At 38.5% G+C, this 27,500-nt stretch overlaps 3 protein-coding genes and 1 pseudogene across 3 annotated transcripts in view; 3 read left to right on the top strand and 1 right to left on the bottom strand.

Annotated features, from left to right (window-relative positions):
• LOC109096206 (plastin-2-like) overlaps positions 1–215 on the top strand; it is a 13,961-nt gene extending 13,746 nt beyond the window's left edge. Inside the window, exon 15 of the mRNA XM_042764407.1 lies at positions 1–215. This exon is cut by the window's left edge and continues 302 nt beyond it. The gene's annotated coding sequence lies outside the window, so the exon portion shown is untranslated.
• LOC109060486 (phosducin-like 3) overlaps positions 1–27,500 on the top strand; it is a 261,660-nt gene that overhangs the window by 213,905 nt on the left and 20,255 nt on the right. The window lies entirely within an intron of this gene.
• On the bottom strand, positions 596–4,461 carry LOC109060999 (CCR4-NOT transcription complex subunit 11-like). The gene is made up of 4 exons (XM_042764400.1): positions 4,244–4,461; positions 3,009–3,211; positions 2,815–2,911; positions 596–987 (listed from the first exon to the last, which is right to left on the bottom strand). The coding sequence occupies exons 1-4, from the start codon at positions 4,259–4,261 to the stop codon at positions 781–783; spliced, it is 525 nt and encodes a 174-aa protein (XP_042620334.1). The 5' UTR covers positions 4,262–4,461; the 3' UTR covers positions 596–780.
• Positions 5,017–7,775, top strand: LOC109087408 (annotated as a pseudogene).

Here is a 27,500-nt window from a genome sequence, read left to right as displayed (position 1 = left end):
ATAATCAGGCTTAACCTGTGTACAAACAAGGTCAGAGGTCGCGTCTGTTTGTGTGTATGAGCACTGTGTGCGTATGTGGAATATAAAGTCAGGCCAGTTGTGCTCTTTTGGATCTTCAGGTAACTCAGGCTATAACAGCAGTAAACACGACCTGATGCACATGTTTTAATGTCACTGGAAATCAATGTGCAAATAAAAAACATTTTTTAACTCGAGTGTTTGTGCTTGTTTCTTACTATTCATACTACTGACACACTATTAGATAACACGCTTCCTGCAGTGAGAACGTGCATCTGCTGTCGTCTCTCACATCTGGAGCTGTTTAAACACTGCTTGATCTGTGCAGATTTCTCTCCTGATTCACACCAGAACACTTTTTCACTGCAGGAAGTGTTATTATGGATTATAGACTCTATGTATTTGAGTTAAAAGCGTCTTAATGCTGGATGTGTTTCATCTTTTGTCTTCTCCAGATGTTCACTGATGGACTGGAGTGCTGTGGGTTACTTGTGATGTTTTTATCAGCTCTCGTTCTGACGGCACCCATTCACTGCATAGCATCCATTACACACACACACACACACTGAAGCACATCTGAGAACCTGAAAGTAACCATCACTTTAATGGACAAAAAATACAATGTTTGGGATCAAAACAGGACACAATAGTGGAGCATGTTGTAAAGGTAAGAGGAGAAAACAGTTCGTCCGGCGTCTTCTGCGCTGAAAGACTGATGAACTCATGAGCTTTGACAGAGAGACTCAGCTTCAGTCCTTGAGCTCATCTGGCCGTCTTGCCCTCGGCCGGCATCTCTCCGTTATCCAGAGTCTTGAGGAGGCGGAAGACATTAATGATCTTGTTCCTGATGAGGGACTGGAGGAAGACGCACACCAGACGCACACCAGACGGTTCTTCAGGAGACACAGGAGACGAGCGCTGTCCATCACACAATAATAACGCTGCTACATCTGCTGTAATACTGTATCTCTGTGATGCACCAAATCAGAGCTCAATATAAGAACTGTCACTCACATTCACGTAGAAAATATTATCTTCACAATAACGGCAGGATATGCTATGCAGTATACTGTAGATGCACTGATGAAATCAATACAAGTTTCTCACTGATTCTGGGTGCTGATTGCAGAAATAGAGTCTGTTTTGCTGTTTCACGTCACTTTCTGACTAATCATGATGCATTTCATAGCATTCGTGTGATGAAACGTCTGGTATTCTCTCTTCATCAGCAGAGAAACTGTCTGAATCATTGCCAAGCTACGAAACATGTTACCTGTTCCTGATGTAGAAAAGCTAGTTCATGCATTCATGACCTCTAGACTGGACTATTGTAATGCACTGCTAGGTGGTTGTCCTGCATCGTCAATAAACAAGCTACAGGTAGTCCAAAATGCAGCGGCTAGAGTCCTTACCAGGTCAAGAAAATATGATCATATTACCCCAATACTACAGTCTCTGCACTGGCTACCTATTAAGTTCTGTATCAGTTACAAAATATTATTACTTACTTATAAGGCCCTTAATGGCTTAGCTCCTGCGTACCTAACTAGCCTTCTACCACGCTACAACCCATCACGCTCCCTAAGGTCACAAAACGCTGGACTTTTGATAGTACCTAGGATAGCAAAGTCCACTTAAGGAGGTAGAGCTTTTTCACATTTGGCTTCCAAACTCTGGAATAGTCTTCCTGATAATGTTCGGGGTTCAGACACACTTCCTCTGTTTAAATCTAGATTAAAAACACACCTCTTTGGCCAAGCATTCAAATAATGCATCTCATAATTTTGGACTGCAGTTATATCTGATCAAATGTGCATTATTATTCTTTAGCTTGGGTTAAACTAATTCATTTTACTTGGCTGGAACAGCAGCTACGCTAATTATGTCTCAATTTGTTTCTCTGTTTCTGCTGGATTTACATCCCGTGGTAACTAGGATTTACACAAGCTCCAGTCTGGGTCCAGAACACCTGAGAAGAGATGATGCCAGCCCCTCAGAGGACCTCAGATGATGCTAACCCAGAGACAACATACAGAACTACCATATTTTGCTATAAGTTTTGATTGCAAAATTGCTGTTAATAGTGTTAATCGTCTGTTTGTTTACGTCTTTTTATTGATTTTTCTGAACATTTCTGCCATATGCACATGAACTGACAGTCACCACTGATAAGCTACTACTAAATATTGTAGAAACTTAATTTTCTGTAAAGTTGCTTTGTAATGATTTGTATCGTAAAAAGCGCTATACAAATAAACTTGAATTGAATTGAATTGAATTGAATCTGAGGCACAGCTCTCTGATCGACTCACACGCATGACATGATCTGATGCACGGTCCTGAATTCATGCTCAGATGACATGCTCTAATCACAGAAGAACATGCAAACATGAGCAGATGACTGTGAAACAAGCTTCTTTATAAACTTATTTCTGTCATGAAAACGGAAACGTTTGGCTGCTTTAGTTATTCTGATAAGTGCATTAAAGTTGAAGCATGCAAATAATTTGAAAAATCATTTTATTTTGTGAAAAACTGAAGTAATATTAGACCTTTTTTGCAAATCAGCAGAAAGGTTTTTTTGCATAATGAAGATCTGCGCCAGTCATGACGTTTAATTTTAGAGTTGTGTTAAAAACAGAATAGTCTGGAAACAATAATGTGTCCATACTCTGTTGTCTAGAGCTAGAACTGTCTAATATCACACAGGAAGCGTATCAATTAATGATGGTTTCCTGAAGACCATGTTCCTCATCAGCACAGGTGCATCATGGTCCGTGTGCGGTGTGTGTTCACCTGCATGTACTTGTCTCTGATCTGCTCACAGGTGGAGATGCAGTTGGAGATGTAGAGATGGATGAACTCAGGAGGAAGATCCACCGCGGTGGGTAATCTGCAGCGCAACAATCAAACACACAGAATGAAGCACTTCCTGTTTAATGCTCCGCCTGCTCTGACAGAAACCAGAGGACAGGAAGAGGGAGCTGCACCTGTTGACCACCTCCATGGAGTGCAGAGACATGTCCATGTTGACCAGGACAGAGAAATACTCGGTGATCTGGCTGGAGGACATCAGCTTCAGCAGCATCTCGATGGCCACCAGAGGGTTGTTCTCAACCAGGTCCAGTAGTTTGGCTGGAGTCAGACCGATGTGATAAACCAGCTTTGGGTCCTTCTCCAGTTCACCCAGCAGCTGATGAGAGAGAGAGAGAGAAGTGTGAGGAACATTTGATGAACTAAGCATTCATGCATTGCCTTTAATTTATGCTCATTAAAAATTACATATATGTTAAGGGAATTAATATTTAATGAAGCAAAACTCTCTGTTAAAGTGTAATGTATTTCTGTGATGCGCAGCTGTATTTTCAGCATCATTACTCCAGTCTTCAGTGTCACATGATCTTCAGAAATCATTCTAATATGATGATTTGCTGCTCAAGAAACATTTCTGATTATTATCAATGTTGAACACAGTTGTGATGCACAATATTTTTGTGGAAACTGTGATACATTTTATTTTACAGGATTCACAGAAAGTTCAAAAGAAAAGCATTTATTTGAAATAGAAATCTTTTGTAACATTATAACTGTCTTCACTGTCACATTTGATCTATTTAACCTTCTTAAAGAAAAGTTACAATTAATTTTTTTTAATCTTACTAACTTTAACAACTGTGTTCAACATTGATAATAATCAGAAAAGTCACTAAATTCCTATTCACGACATTGTCTAATGAAATCAAATACACATATGATTAAGACAATGGTTGTGCTGTGATTTCGGCTATACTCGCATGTAAAAGAGTTAGAAGCAACAGAATATATTTTTTTAACTGAAAGTGCTGCTCCTCTCTGCGCTCGCTGAACAGAGCAGATGCAGAGAGAGAGGCGCGCGCTGGGAAAGAGAGACCTCGCGCTCGTGCGGCAGTACCAGAGAGTATCAGAGACTAAATAAGGTTTGTCCAAGAAAGTCGCTAGATTTGTCGCTAGTCGCTTTTTCCGAAAAATGTCGCTAAGGGGGTCTGAAGAGTCGCTAAATCTAGCGACAAAGTCGCTAAGTTGGCAACACTGGCTCAGTCTGTTCTGTTCTCGCGCTAGGCGCGCTGCATTCTGATTGGATCGGATAGCACACTGCGGGAGGTCGGGACCGCGGAAAATCGTGCTATAAAGCGATTTAGAAATCGTGCACGCTCAAATCGTGATTTTATTAATCGCACAGCCCTACCTGAGAGGAGTAGTTCATTTATCGGCTCATGAATATTTAATTAGAGCAGACGCGGCGACACTGATGTGACGTTTATATGAAAGATTACACAGCTTAATATTTCAAACATTTGACTCTTTCTGTTTGATGATCTGAATCTAATGATTTTTCGCTTCCACTCGTGAACGCTGTCCATGAGCGCTTCCTGTGCGGCGCACGGAATCATGGGAGATGTAGTTCAACACGGAAAACAAATCGAACTTCGAAACTGCGTTCACAAATAAAAAAAAACTACAAATAAATAATGTTCTGTTCTTTGTCAAATGGAACCGTTGTTAAATGTTAATTGTCTAATATATATATATATATATATATATATATATATATATATGTGTATGTATGTATGTATGTATGTATATAATGTATGAAAACCATAGACTGTATAAAAACAGATGAAAACACACACGCGAAGAAAGCAAATGACCCGGATGTGAACGTGTGTTCCGCCTTGTATGTGACCCATAATCCACCGCTCTTCCTTTCCTACAGTCTCCGCACAGAGTGAGTATCTTCTGCTCATGAACGCTTCACTAATCCAGCATCATCCGTGTTATAAATGTGTAATAGTTCAGTGTAGCGCCTCATCTGAGAGCACAGACGCGTTATCGATCACCGCGACGCGTTCTGTCGCGTTTAGAACGCCGATGTGCGCGATTAAAGACTAGAAGCTGAAGCGTCGCTCCGCTCCGGTTACCGGAGGATTAATGAAGTCGAAGTCATCCTTTACTCTTCCTCACGTCGCTACAGACCTGTTCAGAGTCTTCTGTTCAGCGCATTCTGTGGAGTATAAACTTCCTTTAGTTTGTGTTGATTGAAGACATGAACATCTCAGATAACATGAGGGAGAGTAAATCATCCGGTACTGAACACTGAGAAAATAACACAGATCAGTGTGTAGAATCAGAGCTCATTATAATATCAGATCAAGTGAGAGCTGTTACTGGAGATGTGTGTTCGTGTGCTTCATGTGTGTTTGTGTACATCATGTGTGTTTGTGTACATCATGTGTGTTCTGTGCATCATGTGTGTTCTGTGCATCATGTGTGTTCGTGTGCTTCATGTGTGTTCTGTGCTTCATGTGTGTTTGTGTACATCATGTGTGTTCTGTACATCATGTGTGTTTGTGCTTCATGTGTGTTTGTGTACATCATGTGTGTTCTGTACATCATGTGTGTTCTGTGCATCATGTGTGTTCTGTGCATCATGTGTGTTCGTGTGCTTCATGTGTGTTCTGTGCTTCATGTGTGTTTGTGTACATCATGTGTGTTCTGTACATCATGTGTGTGTTTTGTGCTTCATGTGTGTTTGTGTACATCATGTGTGTTCTGTACATCATGTGTGTTCTGTGCATCATGTGTGTTCTGTGCATCATGTGTGTTCTGTGCATCATGTGTGTTCTGTGCATCATGTGTGTTCGTGTGCTTCATGTGTGTTCTGTGCTTCATGTGTGTTTGTGTACATCATGTGTGTTCTGTACATCATGTGTGTTTTGTGCTTCATGTGTGTTTGTGTACATCATGTGTGTTCTGTACATCATGTGTGTTCTGTGCATCATGTGTGTTCTGTGCATCATGTGTGTTCGTGTGCTTCATGTGTGTTCTGTGCTTCATGTGTGTTTGTGTACATCATGTGTGTTCTGTGCTTCATGCGTGTTTGTGTGCAACATGCGTGCCCGTGTGCATCATGTGTATCGTGTGTTTGTGTGCAGATGGCACCAAAGAAGGGCGAGAAGAAGAAGGGCCGCTCGGCCATCAACGAGGTGGTGACCCGCGAGTACACCATCAACATCCACAAGCGCATCCACGGCATGTGAGTCCCTCTGAAGCGTTCAGCGCTGCTCTGTAGTGTGTGTGTGTGTGTGTGTGTGTGTGGCTCACACTCCTCTGCTCCTCCCGCAGCTCCTTCAAGAGGAGAGCTCCTCGTGCGCTCAAGGAGATCCGCAAGTTTGCGGTGAAGGAGATGGGCACGCCTGACGTCCGCATCGACACACCGTCTCAACAAGGCCGTGTGGGCCAAAGGCGTCCGGTGAGTGTGTCCGGTGCCCGCCGCCGCTGCCCGCGGGTCGTTCTCAGTCTCGGTTGTGGTTATAACGTGTGGTGTTCTGCAGGAATGTGCCGTACCGCATGCGTTGTGCGTCTGTCCCGGAAACGCAACGAAGACGAAGACTCTCCAAACAAGCTGTACACCCTCGTCACATACGTCCCCGTCACCCACCCACAGAGGTCAGGTCAGCCGCACACACACACACACACTCACTCACACACACACACACACACACTCACTACAGTCACTCACTCACACACACACACACACACTACAGTCACTCACTCACACACACACACACCACACACAGTCACTCACTCTCACACACACACACACACTACAGTCACTCACTCACACACACACACACACACACACACTACAGTCACTCACTCACACACACACACACACACACACTACAGTCACTCACTCACACACACACACACACACACTACAGTCACTCACTCACACACACACACACACACACACACACTTCAGTCACTCACTCTCACACACACACACACACACACACACTACAGTCACTCACTCACACACACACACACACACACACACACACACTTCAGTCACACACTCTGAGTTCACATGTAGCCTTTGACTTTTGAATTGTGATGTAAACTCACAACTCGAATCTTTGCTCTGGGAAATAATGTCAATTCTGTCTTTTTATCAATTGTGAGAGATGAACACTTGTGTGTTATGAAGTCAGAATTGTAAGTTTATGTCTAACAGTTCTCAGAAAATAAGTCAGAATTGAGAAAGTCAGTTTGTAAATAAAGTAAATTGTATTTTTTTCCCCCTCAATTGCGAGATATAAACTATCAATTGCATGTTAAAGTCAGAATTACTGGATATAAAAATACAATTGCGAGAGAAAAGCCAGAATTGGGATATTTAAACTTGCTATTCTGGGAAAAAATTCATAATTCGGAGAAATAAAGTAAATTCTGTCTTTTTTCTCAATTGTGAGGTATAAACTCAGTATTGTAAGAAAATACTATTTTTATTTTTTTTTTTGTTTATAACTTGTAGTTGCGTGTTATAAAGTGCAAGATTATATCTCGCAGTTCTCAGAAAAGTCAGAGTTGAGAGAAAGTCAGTTTCGAGAGATAAACTCACAATTGCAAGAAAGTTACCAGAAAAGTTATCTGTGTTTATTACATTTATATCACGCAGTTTCCAGAAAAGATGAGATGAAACAGTCACAATCTCCTCGTCTTTTTGAATTCAGAGACAGGCTTCCACACACTGAACACAACACGTTTGATCATATCTGACGCTCCTCAAGCGTGTGCTCGGATCATTACAGAAGGACGTGTGTGTGTGTGTGTGTGTCTAACGCTTCTGTTTTGTGTGTTTGCAGGTCTTCAGACAGTAAATGTGGATGAAAACTAAGTTTCTCTTCATGCTTGTTGGAATAAAAACATAAAAGGGTTTTGTTGTGCATGATTTATTTCTTGTCAGATGAGTTTTGTGGCATGTGTGAGACGGTAAACTCATGGTTCATTCAGGACGGCGTGCGGTGTGATGGGGTCAGTCAGAACCGCAGCATGATGACGCTGGATTGGTCAGGTTTGGGTTGATCTGAACGTGAATTAACTCTGGATTTCACAGTGTCTGAGAGGGTCACTCTTATGGCTGATTGTGTTTAAGGCACTTCATTCATCTGAGAGGTGCATTTAATTCATGATTCAGAATCGTTCAATCATAATAATACGGTCAGTATTTCCTTCATGTGAGTTGATCATACGGTCAGTAACATGTAAACTGGCTCGGTCAGTGATGAAACAGCTGAGGGGAGTCCGGCTCACCCCAGGGGCATCATGGGATAGTGAGGGTCAGGGCACTCGTGGGTGTGTGTGCTGGATCATCAGCAGCCCGGCGCGCTCCTGGTACTGACGCGGCTTGGCGGCGCTGATCCTGTCGCTCAGCTGGACGGGTCGCTCCAGGAAGTTGACCAGCACCTGCTCGGTCAGTAAGGAGGCCAGGACCTGCTCGAAGCTGACTGACCACTGCTCCTCGCCCTGGCTCTGACCGCTCTGTCGCGCCTCTCCGATCTGCAGCACGAGGCTGGTGACCATCCCGATGGCCTGGAAGAGCTCGGCCTCGCCCGGATCGCCCTGAAACATGCTGTACAGCGTCTTACAGAACTGGATGAACTGGTGCTGGACAGAACACAACACAGCGGTCAGAACCATCAGCTCAAGACGGGTCAGGGGTCAACTACTAACACAGCAGTACAGGAATAAAATCAACAATGCAGACAGATGTATTTACATAAATATATGCGGAGTGTGTTTGATAGTGAAGCGCAAGCTCCTGAAGGACAGAACCTGACTCCCGCTGGATTCCCTTCAAAATAAGAGTCTGATGACTTAACATTTCAAAATTAAGACATAAATAGTATTGTAATTTTAAGTTATCTTTAATACTTCACTTTTTTATTTAATAGTGAAATATTACAATATTAATATTTATTTTATTTGTATTTAGTAATGTACACAAAATAAGAATCTGATGGTTTAACATTTGAAAATGAAGAAATTAATATTGAAATTTTACAGTTGTAAATGTAAAAAAATATTTTTTAATACTTCACTTTTTATTTTACAGTGAAATATTACACTATTAATATTTATTTTATTTTTAGTAATTTATATTTATTTTATTTGTCGTTTTCTTTCAAAATAAGAGTTTGAAGGTTTAATGTTTGAGAAGAAATTAAGACAAATATTAGTTTGATAATTTTACAGTTCTAAATGTAAAATAAAATAAAAAATTTTAATACTCTACCTTTTAATTTCACAGTGAAATATCCCAATAGTAATATTTTTAGTCATTTACATATTTTTATATAGTAGTATATGTAATAGTAATAATTATTTTATAGCTAAATATCACCATATATAAATCCCCAAAGTTTTGCAAAATAAACTACGATCACAATTTTTATCAGAAAAATCACAATTAGATTTTTTTCCTGCAGCCCTAAACGGAGTCTTTTATTTAAATACATACGTATTTGTTCTGTTTGTCCTTCAGTGCAGATCTAAACGTACTGTATTTGTGCTTGTTTGTGAGATCCTCATTTGGATAAGAGCATCTGCAGACTGAATAAACCTGAATGTTTTAACTCGTCACGTGCACGGTGCTTTAAGAGGAGGAATGATCTAACACACTGAATGTGTGAGTAGTGTTCTCCGCATCAGTCTGAGCTCAAGCTGAAGGATCACCTGCTTCATGAGAGGAAGAGGCTTCTCCTCGTCCTTCTGCTTCTCTCTGCTCAGGTCCTGAAGCATCTGCTGCAGCTGCTCCTCATAACTCTTCCTCTCTCCTCAGACACGAGACATCATTACACACACACACACACTGATACTCACACACTGATACACACACACACACACACTCACACTCTCACACACACACACTGATACACACACACACACACACACACTGATACACACACACACACTGATACACACACACACACATGCTCTTCATAACTCTTCCTCTCTCCTTCAGACACGAGACATCATTACACACACACACACACACACACACACACACTCACACTCACACACATACGCACTCACACTGATACACACAAACACACACACCACACACAGACACACACACTGATACACACAGACACACACACACACACACACACAACACACTGATACGGAAAGACACACACACACACACACATACACACACACACACACACACAGACACACACACTGATACACACAGACACACACACACACACATACACACACACACACTGATACACACAGACACACACACACACACACACACACACACACACACACACACACACACACACACACACACACTGATACACACAGACACACACACACACACATACACACACACACACTGATACACACAGACACACACACAACACACTCACACTGATACCACACACACACAACACAGACACACACACACACACACACGCACACGCAGACACACACACACACACACACACACTCACACTGATACACACACACACACTCACAGACACACACACACACACACACACACACACTGATACACACAGACACACACACTGATACACACAGACACACACACACACATACACACACACACACAGACACACACACTGATACACACACACACACACATGCTCTTCATAACTCTTCCTCTCTCCTTCAGACACGAGACATCATTACACACACACACACACACACACTCACACTGATACACACACACACACTCACAGACACACACACACACACACACACACACTGATACACACAGACACACACACACACACACCAACACACCACACACACACACACTGATACACACACAGACACACACACACACACACACACACACACACACACTGATACACACAGACACACAACACACACACACACTGACACACACAAGACACACACACACACACACAACACACAACACACTGATCTGATACACACACACACACACACACACAGACACACTGATACACTCACACACACACACTCACTCATAAACACACACACACACACACACACACACACACTCACACACGTACCGTTGGGCAGGCTGACACAGAGAGGTCTGGTGCTGGACAACACTGGACTCTTCAGAGGAGACGAGTCTTCTGTGTCCTCGCTCAGAGCTGAGAACATCACCACACACACATCAGCAGGAGCCTCACACACTAATATTCATCTAATGATGGATTTCACCGACTCTGCGGCCCCCTGTAGAGCTGCTTCACAGATAAACTCAGTTTGTTTCTCAACGGAGGAGTTTCACAACTTCTGTTTCCTGCTTCTATTTCCGAACTGACTGCACTGTATCTTACGTATTCACTGTATTTTATGTAAAATCATTTTCTATTTTTAACTGTTTTAAATTCATTTCAAATAAGTCAATTTTTAAATAATTTCCAATGTTTTAAAATTGCTTGTTTTATTTTTGTTATTATTTTTCTTCATGATTATTTTACTTTCTTTTATGTAAAGCACTTTGAATTACCATTGTGTAATAAATGTGCTATACTGTATTAATAAACTTGCCTTGCCTCATTACTGTGAAGCTGCTCTGAAGAGATCTCTACTGTATGAAGCACTATAGAAATAAAGCTGACTTGACATTAATGCACTGCAAAAACACTTAATTACTCAGCATTTCTATCTTGTTTTCGATCTAAACATCCTTAAATCAAGACATTTACTGGAGAAGCACAATGAAGATATGGAGAAATATATATATGTGATCTTCCCTTTGAATTAAGTTGATTTTTCTGATATTTGATGTTTGTTTAAAGTAAAAAAGCAATTAGATTTCACAGAAAATTTCTTCACATTTTTATTATATTTTATTACTCGCAGTTTTCTGTCAAAATAAAAGTCTGATGGTTTAACATTTGAAAATGAAGAAATTAAGACAAATTCTGTAATCTTAGGGTTCTAAATGTAAAATAAAATTATGATTACATTTTTAATACTCGATTTTTTTTATTTCACAGTGAAATATTACAATAGAAATATTTTTATTTTGTATTCATTTACATATTTTTATATAGTAGTAGTAATAATAATAATATTATTTTTTTTTATGTTATAGCCATATTGATATATAAAAATAAAACTATATACAACCCTACAAATTAAATTGCGATCACAATTTTGATCAGAAACAAGAAAACAAGATTTCATATCTTAAGCCGTTTTGCTTCTCGAATAAATTTATCTTAATTTAAAATAAAAAAAATATTTCAAGTTTTACTTTTTAAGACCAATTAAAGAAGATCTATGGAATTAATTAAAGGAAACACAATACATCAATATGTTCTCTAAATGTTTTCTCAGTTTAAGTAATGATTTTTTAATTTCTCAGAAAACAGGACTTCATTTCTTCATTGTGCGTCTCCAGTAAATATCTCTGGATTTAAGGATGTGTAGATATTTGAACTGGAAATCAAGACAGAAATACTGAGGAATATGTTTTTTTTCTTGTGCAGTGCATGCATCATTTAACGCCACAGCTTTCTGTATTCCAGCCGTTCTGCTCTGATCTAAGAGTGTTTTAGGCCTGTCTGTGTGTGTCTGTCCTGGAGGAGCCTGGTGTTCTCTGAACCTGGAGGGATGTGCAGTCGGTACAGCAGCCGGATCTTCTCGTTCAGCTCCTCGCAGTACAGCAGGTCTGCAGAGAAACGCTGCGGTCAGTGACGGAGGAAAGCACAGGAGCACAGCGTGTGTGTGATGTGTGAAGTGTACCCAGCATGTGAGTGAACTGAGAGAAGGTGACGAGGCCGTCTCGGTCCTGGTCCAGCAGAGTGAAGGCGCGCTGGGCGACGGTGTCCGTGTGTGTGCCACAGCTCCAGGGCGTCAGCAGCTCATACAGACTCTTAAACTGAGCCCGGTCCACCACATAGCGCTCCACACAGCCTCCGGCCGCCGCGGGAGGAGCAGGAGACGCAGAGGAGGAGGAGACACCATCACCCCAGTACAGACTGATGAAGTGCTCCGTCTGAAACACACACCACGCTTAACACTGACACCACTACTAATCAATACACACACACACACACGAGTAAATTAATACTATTAAAACAAATAAATATATATTTTTAACTAAATATAAACACACACACACACACATACAGTACAGGTCAAAAGTTTGGAAACATTACTATTTTTAATGTTTTTGAAAGAAGTCTCTTCTGCTCATCAAGCCTGCATTTATTTGATCAAAAATACAGAAAAAAAAAACAGTAATATTGTGAAATATTATTACAACCTGAAAATAATAGTTTTCTATTTGAATATACTTTAAAAAAAATAATTTATTCCTGTGATGCAAAGCTGAATTTTCAGCATCATTACTCCAGCCTTCAGTGTCACATGTAACATCCAGTCTATCACATGATCATTTAGAAATCATTCTAATATTCTGATTTATTATGAGTGTTGGAAACAGTTCTGCTGTCTAATATATTTGATGAAGAAAAGGTTAAAAAGAACTGCATTTATTCAAAATAAAAAAAAATTCTAATAATATATATTCTAATAATATATTTCTTTACTATCACTTTTTTATCAATTTAAAACACATCCTTGCTGAATAAAAGTACTTATTTTATTTAAAAAAAAGAAAGAAAAAAAATTACTGACCCCAAATTACAGACCAGTAGTGTATATTGTTATTACAAAATATTTATATTTTAAAAACATATCCTAAAAAAGTATCACATGTTCTGAAAAAATATTAAGCAGCAGAACTGTTTCCAATTTTGATAATGAATCATCATATTAGAATGATTTCTAATGGATCATTTGATAATGATCCTAAAAATTCAGCTTTGCATCACAGAAATAAATGATAATTTAAAGTATAATAAATTTAAAAACAATTATTTTAAATTGTAATAATATATCACAATATTACTGTTTTTTCTGTATTTTTGATCAAATAAATGCAGGCTTGATGAGCAGAAGAGACTTCTTTCAAAAACATTAAAAATAGTAATGTTTCCAAACTTTTGACCTGTACTGTATATATTTAGTTAAAATATATATATATACTTATTATTTCTCATTTTTAGTTTAAGTACTAAAATAACTAAAACTATAATAAAAATTATACAGACTTAATAAAAAATAATACAAATTTAAAAAATATATATATACTAAAACTTAAATTAAAATGAAAGTGAAAACCCAAAAGTATAAAACTAAAATCGAATTAAAAATATGAATCATGCTGCAGTAACAGTGGATCTGAGGATTTTTAATAGATTGCTTTTAGAGAACAAACATCGTATATTTATTTATAATAATAATAATATATTTATGTTTTTACATATAATAATCTCATCATTATTATTTAAGGAAAGACACTATAGGTTAAAACAGGGTAAACCTGTAATAGATTAATTACATGAAGAATTGCAGATTGAGTTTTCTGAAATGTTATGTTTGAATATGCAAATGAGGCATATATTCCAGCACATAAATCTGAACACTAGATAAAGTCAGGTTCAAATTCTTGTTTGATTTTGTTGACATATTAAAGGTTTGTGGATTTCTCTTCTCATCGCTCCTTAAATCAGGAAATACCGTCAGCAGACAGAAAACAAACACATCTTCAGCATGTTTTCAGGAGTTTAGTGTTGAATAAATCAGTGTGAATGAAATACGAACAAACCTACAGAACACAGAGAGTTATATGTGCCTTCACAAGTCAGAGATCTGAGAGTGTAGGTGTAACAGTAAAGGGTTCAGGAGCGTCACCTTGAAGAGATCGTAGAGCTCCGGCAGATCTCAGTGTGACGAGACTTCCCCGACAGATCTCCCGGCGACAGAGACACGTCTGGAGTGACCAACCGCAGCTGCAAACACACACACACACACACACACACACACACAGGTTCAAGCAGAAGAGGGAGCCGTTCAGAGGAAGTGAAGGAAGGGAAGAGGCTCACTGCGTTGTCTTTGGTGGAGTCCTCGTGCGCCTGCAGCACCTGAACACGCTGGCGGCTCCTCAGCATCTCCACATGCTTCACAGACACAGCGCTGAATTTCTGAGGACACACAGAAGCATCACCGGATGAGAACACATGCATGTTACGAGACCTGCATCATCTGGTGCAGCAGACACACACCTCATGGGCGTCCGTGATGAGCGTGGTGATGTTCAGACGATGAGACGATCCTGCGTCTTCAGCGCAGACGTGTGCCTCCTCCTCGTGTCTGAGCTGCTCCAGGAAACTAACACACACACACACACACACACACAGACGAATCACCTTCAGGACTCACTCTCGCTCACTGCTCAAGCAGACAGGAGTGCTGGGAGATTCGTCCAATATTCAGGGGTTCTAGGACATCTCCTAAAGACTGATTATTTTGTTGAGTGTTCAAACAGGAATGATTCAATGGAGTCATGTAAACATCACCAAAACAAACAAGATAAGTTTGATTCAGTTCAGTGAATCAGTTTGAGTGAATCGATTCAGAACCCTGATTGCATCATCACTCAGAAACCTTCACTGATAACTTCTCTCTTATTTATATGAAAGTCTCTCTGTAAATATCTGCAGGTAAATATCGCTGTTTATGTATTGTTATATTGGTGCATATAAATGAAAACAACTCAATATTAAATATTTAATGATTAATGAAATGATTACATATGAAATATTGTGGTTTTGTAATAATAATAATTGATATGTTAAATTTTTTGTTTTGATATATCGTTTTGGTTTAAATTGAATTGATTATGTTTGAATTATTTAATTAAATATGAAACATTGGTGCATATAAACAAAAAAAATGATTAAATATGAAATGTTTAATGATTAAAAATAATTTTAATGTGAACTATGTTAATGCATATAAATGAAAAATATGTAATATGAGGAATTTTAATGATTAATGAAATATTAAATATGGAATACTGGTGTATATAAATTCAAATGATTAAATATGATTTAATATATTTAAAAATATGATAAATATATTTAATGATTTAATAAAAATGATTAAATATTAAATATTGTGCATATAAATAGAAATGATAAATACCTACCTCTTAATGATTAAAATAATTAAATGTGAAAATATTCATGCATATAAATGAAAATATTAAATATGAGAAATTTAATGATTAATGAAAATATTAAATATGAATATCTGTTGCATACTAAATGAAAATGATTAAATATTAAATATTGGTACATATAAATTTAAATGATTAAATATGAAGTATTTAATGATTAATGAAAATATTAAATATGGAATACTGGTATTTATAAATTAAAATGATTAAATATTAAATATTTAATGATTCATAAAATGATTAAATATTAAATATTGTGCATATAAATAGAAATGATAAAATACGTACTCTTTAATGATTAATAAAATATGAAATAATGCATATCAATAAAAATGTTTAAATACAACATATTAAATGATTTATGAAATTATTAAATATTAAATATTGTTGCATATTGATAAAAATGCTTAAATATAAAATATTTAATGATTCATGAAATGCTTAAATATGAAATATTTGTGCATAAAAATTGAAATGATCAAAATTGAAATATTGAATAACTCGTGAACTGCTTGTGAGAACATGCCTTGGTAAGGTCAGCTAGATTTTAGGGTGTTTGAGGTTTAGAGGAAGCCGCGGGGGGTTATCTGATCACCTGGTCAGGATCATGAGCGCGTGTCCGTCGTCGCTGCAGGAGCTGAGCTCGGCCGTGTTGGCGTCCAGCACCGCCAGCGAGATCTGGAAGATGGCTCTGATGCCGTGGTAGAAGAAGCAGTCGAGGACACACAGAGCGCTGCGGAAGGGCAGAACACTGACGAACAGCGTCAGGAACCACGTGAGCGACGCCGACGCCAGCGGAGAGAGGTAGGTCAGGCACGCTCTGGCGGCTGCTGCGGAAGGCTCTCGGGTATGCTAGTTGATCGAACAGAGTGTTATACCTGGGTTGGTTCCTGACACACAGGAAGTGATATGAAGCGTTGTTACTACTGCGCTAGTGGTTTTCTAATCGTTTTTATATTTTTATTTTACTAATTTCTTTTAGTTTCAGCACGTATCACCTCGATCACTCAGGAGCCATTCTTGTCTACATCTTAAAACTTATTTTATTTCAAGTGGCAAGAATTTGAAAATGTTTGTGGCAGTAGTGAAGTATTTCTGAAATGTGAACTAGACCAGTTTTTCTGCGGTTCTCTGAGTCAGTGGCAGAGCACAAGAGTAAGTCGTTCAGAAGGGAAGCAGACAGGTGTTCAGGCTGTCGAGCACACACACCGATGACCCTGCGGTTGAAGTAGTCAGGCAGCATGCGCTCGCACACAGTGACCAGCAGCCAGAACGCTTCCTCCTCTTTAGTGTACAGCAGCATCACAGAGGCCAGGATGTTCATGGACTGCGGAGAACACACACACATCAGTGATCACATCCACACACAACAAAACCATCACCGTTGAGTCGATGTGGCTTTATCTGGTGTAGTGCACTAGCACTAGCGAGCGCGGTCACCTGGCAGTAGCCGATGGCGGGGTTCCGGAAGGCGTAGGCGGTCAGGACGCGGCGCAGCGCTGAGATCCCCGTCTCGCTCTGGAAGGCTGGATGCTCCGGCAGCGAGCGGTGCAGATCTCGCTCGATCTCCTCCGTGGCGATGCTGCTCTCCCCTCGGCATCTCTCCAGCAGATCCGTGTAGTAGCTGGGATGAGCGGCCAGCGAGGAACACGCGTCTGAGAGACGAGATGGAGAGGATGTGTTACAGTAAAACAGAGAAAGATGATGGATGTGATCTGTGTTTATCTAGAATGACTAAAGCGTTCTTCCCCAGAACTCTCTGACTGACACACAAGGGATATTCCTCAGTTTGAACACAGAACACAGAATATGAGGATCCAGAAGACAGTGTGGCTTGAGGTTTCGTCTTGACATAAATCATAAAGAGCAGATAATAACCCAAATGTATATTTTAATACACATAAGGTGGTAAGAAATATTTATCAAACACTGAATTTTGGATCATGGGGACACATATGAAGAGGAATATTAACGACTATCAGATTTATATTTTTCATGATTTTTTAGTACAATTATACGAGAAAATTAATACACTACTGGCCAAGAGTTTCGAATAAATAATATATTTTAATGCTGTTGTAGGAAGCCTCTTCTGCTCACCAGTGCTGCATTTATTTACTACAAATACAGTAAAAATGTTGATTAATGAAAATTATTCCTAATTTCAAACAGCTGTTTCTATGTTGACTATCTGTTTAAACTGTAATTTATGCATCTGCCTGATGTGGCAGCTGTATTTTCAGCATCATTACTCCAGTCTTCAGTGTCACATGATCTTCAGAAATCATTCTAATACGATGATTTGCTGCTCAAGAAACATTTCTGATTATTATCAATGTTGAACACAGCTGTGCTGCACAATATTTTTGTGGAAACTGTGATGCATTTGATTTTTCAGGATTCTCTTTACTGTCACTTTTGATCAGTTTAATGTGTCTTTGATGAATAAAAGTATCGATTTGTTGGTTGAATGCAGTCCTGGTGAGCAGAGTGGGCTGACTTAGTTTAAATTCTTTCTAAATATCATTTAAAAATAATTTTAAAATTATTTCTTAATTTTTGATAAGTTCTGTTTGGTTATTTTTATTTATTTTATTTTTTTTATATAATTTGCCTAACATTGTGCAGCATGTAATAGAACTCTTGTGCGTACAGACTGCGTGAGCTGAGAATTCAAATAAATAACCAAATAAGAGCAAAGCAGCAGAAGAGGAAGTGAGTCTCTGCTCAGAGACTTGAGCTGGACAAATATAGAGCGACTTTCTTCTGTTCTGTGTCACTCCGTCAACTTCTCTCTTCCTCTGCTTCCGTCTCTCACCGGAGAAGTTGAGCCACAGCTCTCCGCGCAGAGACTCGGGGATCCCCAGCGCCACCAGCTTACGGATTTTATCCGTGCGGAACATGTGAACGCCGCGACCGAACTCAGTGAAGTGTTCGTCCCACAATCGCTCTCGAACGTGCTCCGTGTTCTGAAGGAGACAAAAACATCCTCAGCCCACATTTCACCTCACAAATCAACAAAAAGTGACATTATTTGCATAACTGTGTTTTGCATAAAGATTATTTTTTGTTTTTTTAAAGGTTAAGTTGACAGTTAAATGAAAATTGTGTATTCTGTCATTTACTCCCCCTCAAGCTGTTCCAAACCTGTGTGAGTTTCTGTCTGCTGACGAAAAGAAGATATTCTGAAGAATGAGGTCAATGGGGACCAGAAACTGTTTGGTTAACAACATATTTGGAACAACTAAAGTGTGAGAAAATGATGACAAAATATTATTATTTTGGTTAACTCTCTCTTTAAGATTTTTTTGTTTGTGACATTTTACACAGATTTTACACCCAAACTCTCATTACTGTAATGCATTTATTTTAAAGTTCATTTAGTTCATTTATTTATTGATTGATTTGAATACAAACAGTACAGAAAATAAATGAAAAATGTATTCCAGCCATAAGCTGAAAAGGCATTGTACATAAAAAGTAACATGTGCAAATTATATAATTCGAATTAAAAAAAAAAAAAATCAATAATTTGATTGTAAAAAATTCTTTGATTTTGGTGTGAAATAAGACTAAAACATCTTCATTATGTATTGTAACTGTGTACCAGGGTTGCTACAGTTAATTAAAACTAACACTGAAGCTAAAATTAAAACCCATAAAAAAGCAACATTTTCTCATTTTACTTTACTCTAACTTGATTCCTCAAACTGAAATAAAAATTTATAAAACTAATAAAACAGACAGACAAATAAAACTAAAAATGACAAAAAAATACTAAAATGAATTAAAATTACAAAAATAATAAAAATAAAAATATTACTAAAAATGACAAAAAAAAACTAAAATGTAATGAAAATAAAAAAATAAATTTATAAAAAATAAAAATATTATTAAAAATGACAAAAAACTAAAACTTAATTAAAATAAAAAATAAAATTATAAAAATAAAAATATTACTAAAAATGACAAAAAAAACTAAAACGTAGTTAAAATAAAAAATAATTAGAAAAATATTCCTAAAAATGCCAAAAAACCAAATGTAATTAAAATAAAAAATAAAATTTTAAAATTAAAAATATTACTAAAAATGACAAAAAACTAAAACTTTAAATAAAAATAAAATTATAAAAATATGACTAAAAATGACAAAAAAACTAAAACTTAAAATAAAAATAAAATTATAAAAATATGACTAAAAATGACAAAAAAACCTAAAACGTAATGAAAATAAAAAATAAAATTATAAAAATAAAAATATTACTAAAAATGACAAAAAACTAAAACGTAATTAAAATAAAAAATTAAATTTTAAAAATAAAAATATTACTAAAAATGAAAAAAAAAAAACTAAAACAATTAAAATAAAAAATACAATTATAAAAATAAAAGTATTACTAAAAATAGTATCTGAACATGACCCTGCGGTGTGCAGTGATGATGGTGTTACTCACACTGGTCTTGTTCTGAGCGTCTGATTGGCTGGGGTGGAATGTGGACACGAGGTCTGTGTGGACAGTGTGACGCAGAGCTTTATCAGAGATGCTGCCGCTGCTGTCCTCGTCGTCTGATTGGACGGTGTCGTAACAGAAGGTGTAGTATGGTGTGCTGGAGACCTAGAGAGCAGAAAACACACGCTGCGCTATAAGAGACGCTGCACACAGAATGCGTACTGCATTATTTAGTGTTTATCTCCATATGTATTTCCTAAATGTGTATGTTCAGTATCATGTGCGGTGATAACCAAGCCTTCCATGAATTATTACTAGTGACCTGTTCTAATACTGTATGTGCAAAGGTCAGCTTGCCCTCACTGAGAGCTGAATAACCTTTGACGGATTAATCTAGAGACGGGTTCAAAAACACGAGAGCACTCAGGAAGTACCGCAGGAGGATTTTCTTGTCGCAGGTCGTGTTAGGACGGTAGATTCAAGTTTCTGGTTTCTCAGAGGCCAGATCATCGACTAGACCGCCCGTGCTTGACTTTTCCATTATGTTTATTTCGCAGGTGGTGTCTGGATTTTTAGTTCTGTTTCGTGTGGATGTGTGGAAGCTGGTGTCTGATTTTATGCTCGCTTTTCGTCCCGATGGAGCAGCTCGATCAGCTGGAACGCTCGCTTGATTATCTTGATCACAGCCACACACACACACACACACACACACACACACACACATTACACATCATCTCGGCTCACTGAAGAAATCCTGCGTGAGCTGAAAAACTGAGCCTGGTTTCATTGCCACGGTCACCTTTGGCTTAATCAGTGGGGGCTTAAAATATAGCTCATATTCAGTAATATTACTGATTTGACTGCACTACACATAGATACTCTCGAAAGACAGTTGGACTGAGTTTGATCTGACAGATATCTCGAAAGATTTGGACTGAGTTGATCTGAAGAATCTTCTGCAGAGATGTTTGTTTCATAACTGATGGACGTCTGAAACGTTAACACTGTTATTTTCCTTTTTGTATATGTTGCTGTAGCATGAACTGACTAGACTAAAACAATGTTTCATTACAATTAAGAAATTCACAAATTAATGTATTGTATAAAGTGCTGTAGCATGAACTGACTAGACTAAAACCTGTATAAGCGTGACGCGACTAAATGTCCTCCATTTAAGCTCAAAACATCATCAAATGATACATTTATCCATAATGAATGTTCATCCCGTGCCACACCGGGATGCGCGCGTTTTTATTTCAAATCAAGCTAAATGCATGGAGAATACAGTGCATCCATGTGTGTCTGCGGCGGATGGAACAGAAGAGCAACTACGGTGAATAAGATGTGCAAGAGACACTGAAATAGAAGGGAGAGCTCGGACATAAGTAAATTAGTTTGAAGTGTTAACAGTCTGGTTATTTTGTTTTCTTTCGCTTACAGAAGAAGTGATTTCCCGTCGCACTTAGATATTATTCCAGCCAGGATTGCACTCAGTCTGATGGCAAGGATGGGAGTATGTTTCTGGACCACAGCACTTCAAATACCGTTTCTGGACTCTTGACACTGTTTATTTAGTTGGCAGTCTAGGGACAGTCACAGGCCTCCTAGTTTACATCCAAAAAAAAATATCTTAAATTGTGTTAGAGGCGAAAACGAATGAAGATTTTACGGAGTTTGGAAACGGAACATAGGTGGTACCGTAGATTAATGACAGGAATTTACATTACCGAGGTGGAGTTATCCCTTAGAGAATGATACTGTTTCATGATTGTACTTTTTGTCCTTCTTGATACATTTTAGATATTTGTTCACTTATTTTGATACATTTATGATGACTTTCATGATACTTTTTTTTTTTATTGACTACATCTTACCTGCTATTTTTGTCCCTTCCTGACACATGTAAATAACAGAACTTTATTTTCGTGATGCAGCTTTTGTCACTTTTGGGAGCGTGAAAGTAGGCTATGCTAGCCGAAAAAATGAACCCATGGCAGGATGTGTAATCTCGGGTCGTAAGCAAATCGTTACATAATAGGAAAGCGTATGATGAATCTATGACTGTCACTTTTATTCGGAAGCTTAGTACACTGTGGTGAACCGAGTCCGTACCCTACCTGTGGGAGGGGTTGATCGAGATGAGTAGGGTACACTGTGGCCCTCTCGTACGGCACCCTCGCTGAAGCACAGAATACCCGTCACGTGGTGTTAGTACAGTGCACGGCGTCTGTGGCACGGGGCGCTGTGACGAGTCAGCAAAAACCGAGCATGACATACACTTCACTGATGTAACGCTCGGACCCGGTGGTGGCACGAAGGCTCCAGAGATGACTGAGCTGGAGCAATACTGTATGACCAGCGCTGCTCCTACAAAGCAATCCCGTGAGAGTAAAATTAAAATATGCGATTCATTATACTAAGTAGTTGGTTGTTTCTTGTTTAAACTAGTAATATTCAGTTTCATTGTCCGATATTTGATGTTAAACCCAAACTATCCTGGTGGGATACTTAAGCTGTATGGGCCTAGCGTTAGGCATGGACCAAAATGCCACCATCAGCTGCCCTCTTAGAAATTATACACTGCTCGTTTATATGAAAATAGATGAAAGATTTGGATCAAAGCAAGCAGTGAACAAAACCCACATGCTCTATAAAAACCCACTGCGGCTCCGCGGCATGCATGCAAATGCAGGTTTTCACCACCCATATCGCACAGCACCACAGCGAACCCCGAAGCACCAGGTTTATTTCACACCCATCGCACAGCCCACAGCCCCAGCACCAGTTTACATGCAGTCGCACACACACGCTCGTGATCTCTCTTATTCTGCAGACGGTTGCTCTCTGTTCTGCTTTACTTGTTTTGCGCTGTCTTTCTCATACCAGAACTTCTCTTTTAGTGAAGGAAGTATACGAGAATCAAATCCTGCTGACGACTGGCTGGATAGAGAGCGAGTACTATTCAAAGAGGCCCCATAAAACAGGTTCCCTGATGTCTTTATCAGAACAGATGATAGATGCGGGTCTGCAGATGTGAAGCAGTTTTAGATGTGATTAGGGTTGTGCAGGGCTACTGAGGACACACCCCTACATGCCACTGGTGCTGTTCCTCCATAAAACATACTCACACATCACATCCCTGAATCCTGCATCACTCGAATTATCAAAATCTCCATCTTGGTAGAAGGGTTAACGGGTTAATTTTAAAACTATTAAAAAAATAGTTTTCAACTTCCTTGTGCTGTAGTGTGCAACTAAAACTAGGCTTTAACGCTGTAAAAACACCTACAGGGGCTCGCTGAAACAAACATTTAGGTGAGATAATATAAAACAGGAAGTCTGCACAATGACCCCACACACAACCACACACACACACACACACACACACACTCCTCTCTCGTCTCCTACGAGAGGGATTCCCCTGCAGTTTCTCTGAAGACACACTTGAGCCCAGACTACATCTGAGTTCAGATATTCTAAATAAATTTGATCTGTAGGATTCAAGTTTAACTAGTAAACACCAAAAAGTGTTTATACAGTAGCTAGCTAGCCTGTAAAATCAAGATATGACAAATCTAAGCGAGTTACGCTATTTCATTGATAATTTATGAGGTATGAACCAGCTCAAGCTGTGTTTTCTGTTATCATACAGAAGTTTGGAAACATTATTATTTTAATGTTTTAAACATTGCTTATCTTTTGCTCATCAAGCTTTCATTTATTTTATAAAAAAAATACAGAACAAAAAAGTAATATTGCGCAGTATTACTGGTATTACAATTTAAAATAATGGTTTTGTTTTAGATATATTTTAATATATAATGTATTTCTGTGATGTGCAGCTGTATTTTCAGCATCATTACTCCAGTCTTCAGTGTCACATGATCTTCAGAAATCATTCTAATATGCTGATTTATAATCTTAAATTTTGGAAACAGTTGGGTTATAATTTTTTTTTCAAACTATTATTATTATTTGACGAATAAAGAGTAAAAAAAAAAAAAAAAAAAGAACCAGCGTTCATTTAAACTAGAAAGCCTTTTTTTAACGAGCCTATGATCAAACACCCAATGTTTATATATATATTATATATATTTATATATACTAATATATATATATATAATCATATACGTATATATAGTGCGTGTTATACGTATATAATGATTTGTTTTGTTTGTATATGAGTAGGATTATAAATTTCCCTAAATTTCCAATTAATCCTCAATAAATTCCACAAAAGTTGCTGGTGAAAATTTCCCAAATTGGAATATTTCCAAAATTCCCAAGACCGAAGTTCCATTGAGAAATCGTTTCGAGACTCCACAATTTCCATGGAAATGTTCTGCCACCCCTTTGCACCTCTAGAGTTGTGATTGACCTTCATAACCTGGTCCACATTCCAGAACCACGGAGAACACCTGTGACTGCAGATGTGATTGCAGAGATGTGATGCAGATGTTCATCACCTCTCTGGTGATGTTGGTGGACGTCCTGCAGCGACTGGCCAGTGTGAGTCCACCGCTGTCCAGCAGCCTGCGGAGGGCGATATCAGCCAGCATGGAAGCCATGACCATCATCACCTCGTCCACGTTCAGAAACATGGAGAAATCCCTCTGTTTCCGTCTGGTGTGAACACGGATCACGTCCGTCAGCAAAGACCATCATCACCAAGACAGGCCGCGTTTCCAGCCGCGTCACTTCAGCCCACGGAACTAAGAGCTTCACTGAGCGCAAACACACCACACACGAGTTACACACGCAGCACAGAGAGGCAGAAGGGTCAAATCATTTCAGATCTGCTTATGTCCTCACCCTCTTTGCCCAGCAGGAAGGAGTACGAAGGCGATGTGGTTTGGTGGTGAGGTACAGTGAGGCCCTGGCGCGGCACGCGGCCCTTCCAGCAGCAGCAGGAGTTTAATGCGTCACCAGCTTCTCCGCTGTGAGGGGAGGCCGAAGCGCTGCTCGAAACCCGCGCGCAGATCTTCCCGAAAGAAAGCGTGCCGGATCATCCTCCCGTGACAGCCTGACCGCCCAGAACCTCCTCCGCGATTAAAACCCTACAGCAGAGCACAGAGAGATTCAGAGTCTGAACTGGATGTTGTGTCTGTGTGAGTGTGTGGGGAGGCGTGCCTTCACTTTGCCCAGCACGAAACTGGCAGCGTCTTCTTTATTCTCAAACACAGCCATGTACGGCAGCAGGTTCTGATCCAGCCATCTCCAGTGTCTCTGCACCTCCTCCACCGTGGCCCCTGTGAGCACACACACATGTGTTTATGTTTTATGCCTTCATTTTATTACCAGCATTTTGATTTGTAAATATAAAAAAAATAAGTCCCCCCTTAAAAAAAAATTAAACTGACAAAACATAATTTCTGAAACAATAAAACCTTTCAAAGGACCCTATTATTGTAAAAATTAATCAAGTAAACGTTTCTGAATGCAACTCATTAGATAACGATTTTTAGATTATTAAAATTTAACCATTAAAATGTGATCCAGAAGATGTAAAATGTAAATTGTTAAATTGCAAAAGTATAGTGACTTCAATTAATTAGACATGCTTTCTGATTATTTCATAATAATTTAATAATAAATGTAATAATAAAATTGACTCTAGAAAAAATATTACAGGAAAACTGGGAACCTTTCTTAAATTATATACATTTCATGATTTCAATGAATTAGACTTGTTTTTTGATGACTAAAATTGAATGTAACCATTAAAATTGAATACAGAAAAATTGATATGGAAAAAAGATTACAGAGAAACTAAAATTGAAACAGAACTTGGGGAAAAAAACAAACACACACACACACACACACAGATAATACGGTCACACACACATGCAAGTGCCTGTATTACACAGAGGTGTTTATGAAGAGTTATGTGAGAGAATCAAACACACTGAACATGAGCTCTCACCGCTGGCTATGACCCAGCTGACCTGTGACCCGGGGACATGCAGAACGATCCGGAACGGGGCCACGCGCGCATTCGAGTCCAACACGGTGTCCAGCGCACCCACCAGCAAACCTGCAACACACACACACACACACACACACACACACACACACACACACACACACAGCACTGAATACAGAACTTTGCAGAATTTGGATGAATAAATCAAAAGGTAAAATTATATAATATTACAACAATTTATATTGTTGCAAAGCGACGTGAGAAAAAAGATTTTAAAAAATCCAGAAAAATTAAAGCAGACAAAACAGAAAAAAAAAAAAAAACACATTTCTTAGGGCACTATTATTGTAAAAAATGTTTTTAAAAATTTGTTGAATTGTTAAAGTTTTATGATTTAAAACTGATTAGAAGTGCTTTGTGATTATTAAAATGTAATTAAACCATTAAAACAGAGTCCAGAAAAAAAAAGAAAAAAAAAAACCTATTTTTGGGGTAAAAATAAAACAGAATTTGGGAACTTTTAATAAATTGCATGCATTTCATGATTTTAATTAATGAGACTTGTAAACATTAAAATGAGATAGATAGATAGACAGATAGACAGATAGATAGATAGATAGATAGATAGATAGATAGATAGATAGATAGATAGAGAGATGATAGATAGATAGATAGATAGATAGATAGATAGATAGATGGATGATGTTTTATGCTGCTGCACATGAACTGAGTACTGCGGTGAGTTATTATACACCACACTTCATACGGCCTGATTTAACATCAGCATGAGAAAGTTTCACTTTCCTATTCGAGCTGTAGTTCACCCGCAATCAACACGACACGAACACAAAACACACTCCGGCAGAACAAGCCCCCGGCTGACAGAACAGATCAGTGTGCAGTCACACACTGCAGATGTTTACAGATGTTCTGGTTTCTGAAACACAGCATTTTCTAGAGAGAACTGCATGAAAAACACGCTGTTTGCTCTCCGAAAAAACAACACACACAAACACGTCAAATGACTCTCATGAACCGACTCTTTCAATAAACGATTCAAAAAGTGGTCGGTTTGAATCAGTCTGAATCCAGTCAAAAAAAATTATTTACAGTATAATCCAGAATTTTGCATGAATAAATAAAAAGTATGTTTGTACAATGACTC

Source organism: Cyprinus carpio, chromosome A9 (genome assembly GCF_018340385.1).
Source record: "Cyprinus carpio isolate SPL01 chromosome A9, ASM1834038v1, whole genome shotgun sequence".
Taxonomy (NCBI): Eukaryota; Metazoa; Chordata; class Actinopteri; order Cypriniformes; family Cyprinidae; genus Cyprinus; species Cyprinus carpio.
The sequence above is the reverse complement of the archived record's forward strand: the minus strand, read 5'-3'. Positions and strand labels throughout refer to the sequence as shown.

Coding starts and splice junctions, on each gene's coding strand:
- LOC109060999 (XM_042764400.1), bottom strand. Junction 2,912..3,008: donor TCCATGGAGGTGGTCAACAG/GTGCAGCTCCCT, acceptor GTTGCGCTGCAG/ATTACCCACCGCGGTGGATC. Junction 988..2,814: donor TCAGAGACAAGTACATGCAG/GTGAACACACAC, acceptor GGTGCATCACAG/AGATACAGTATTACAGCAGA.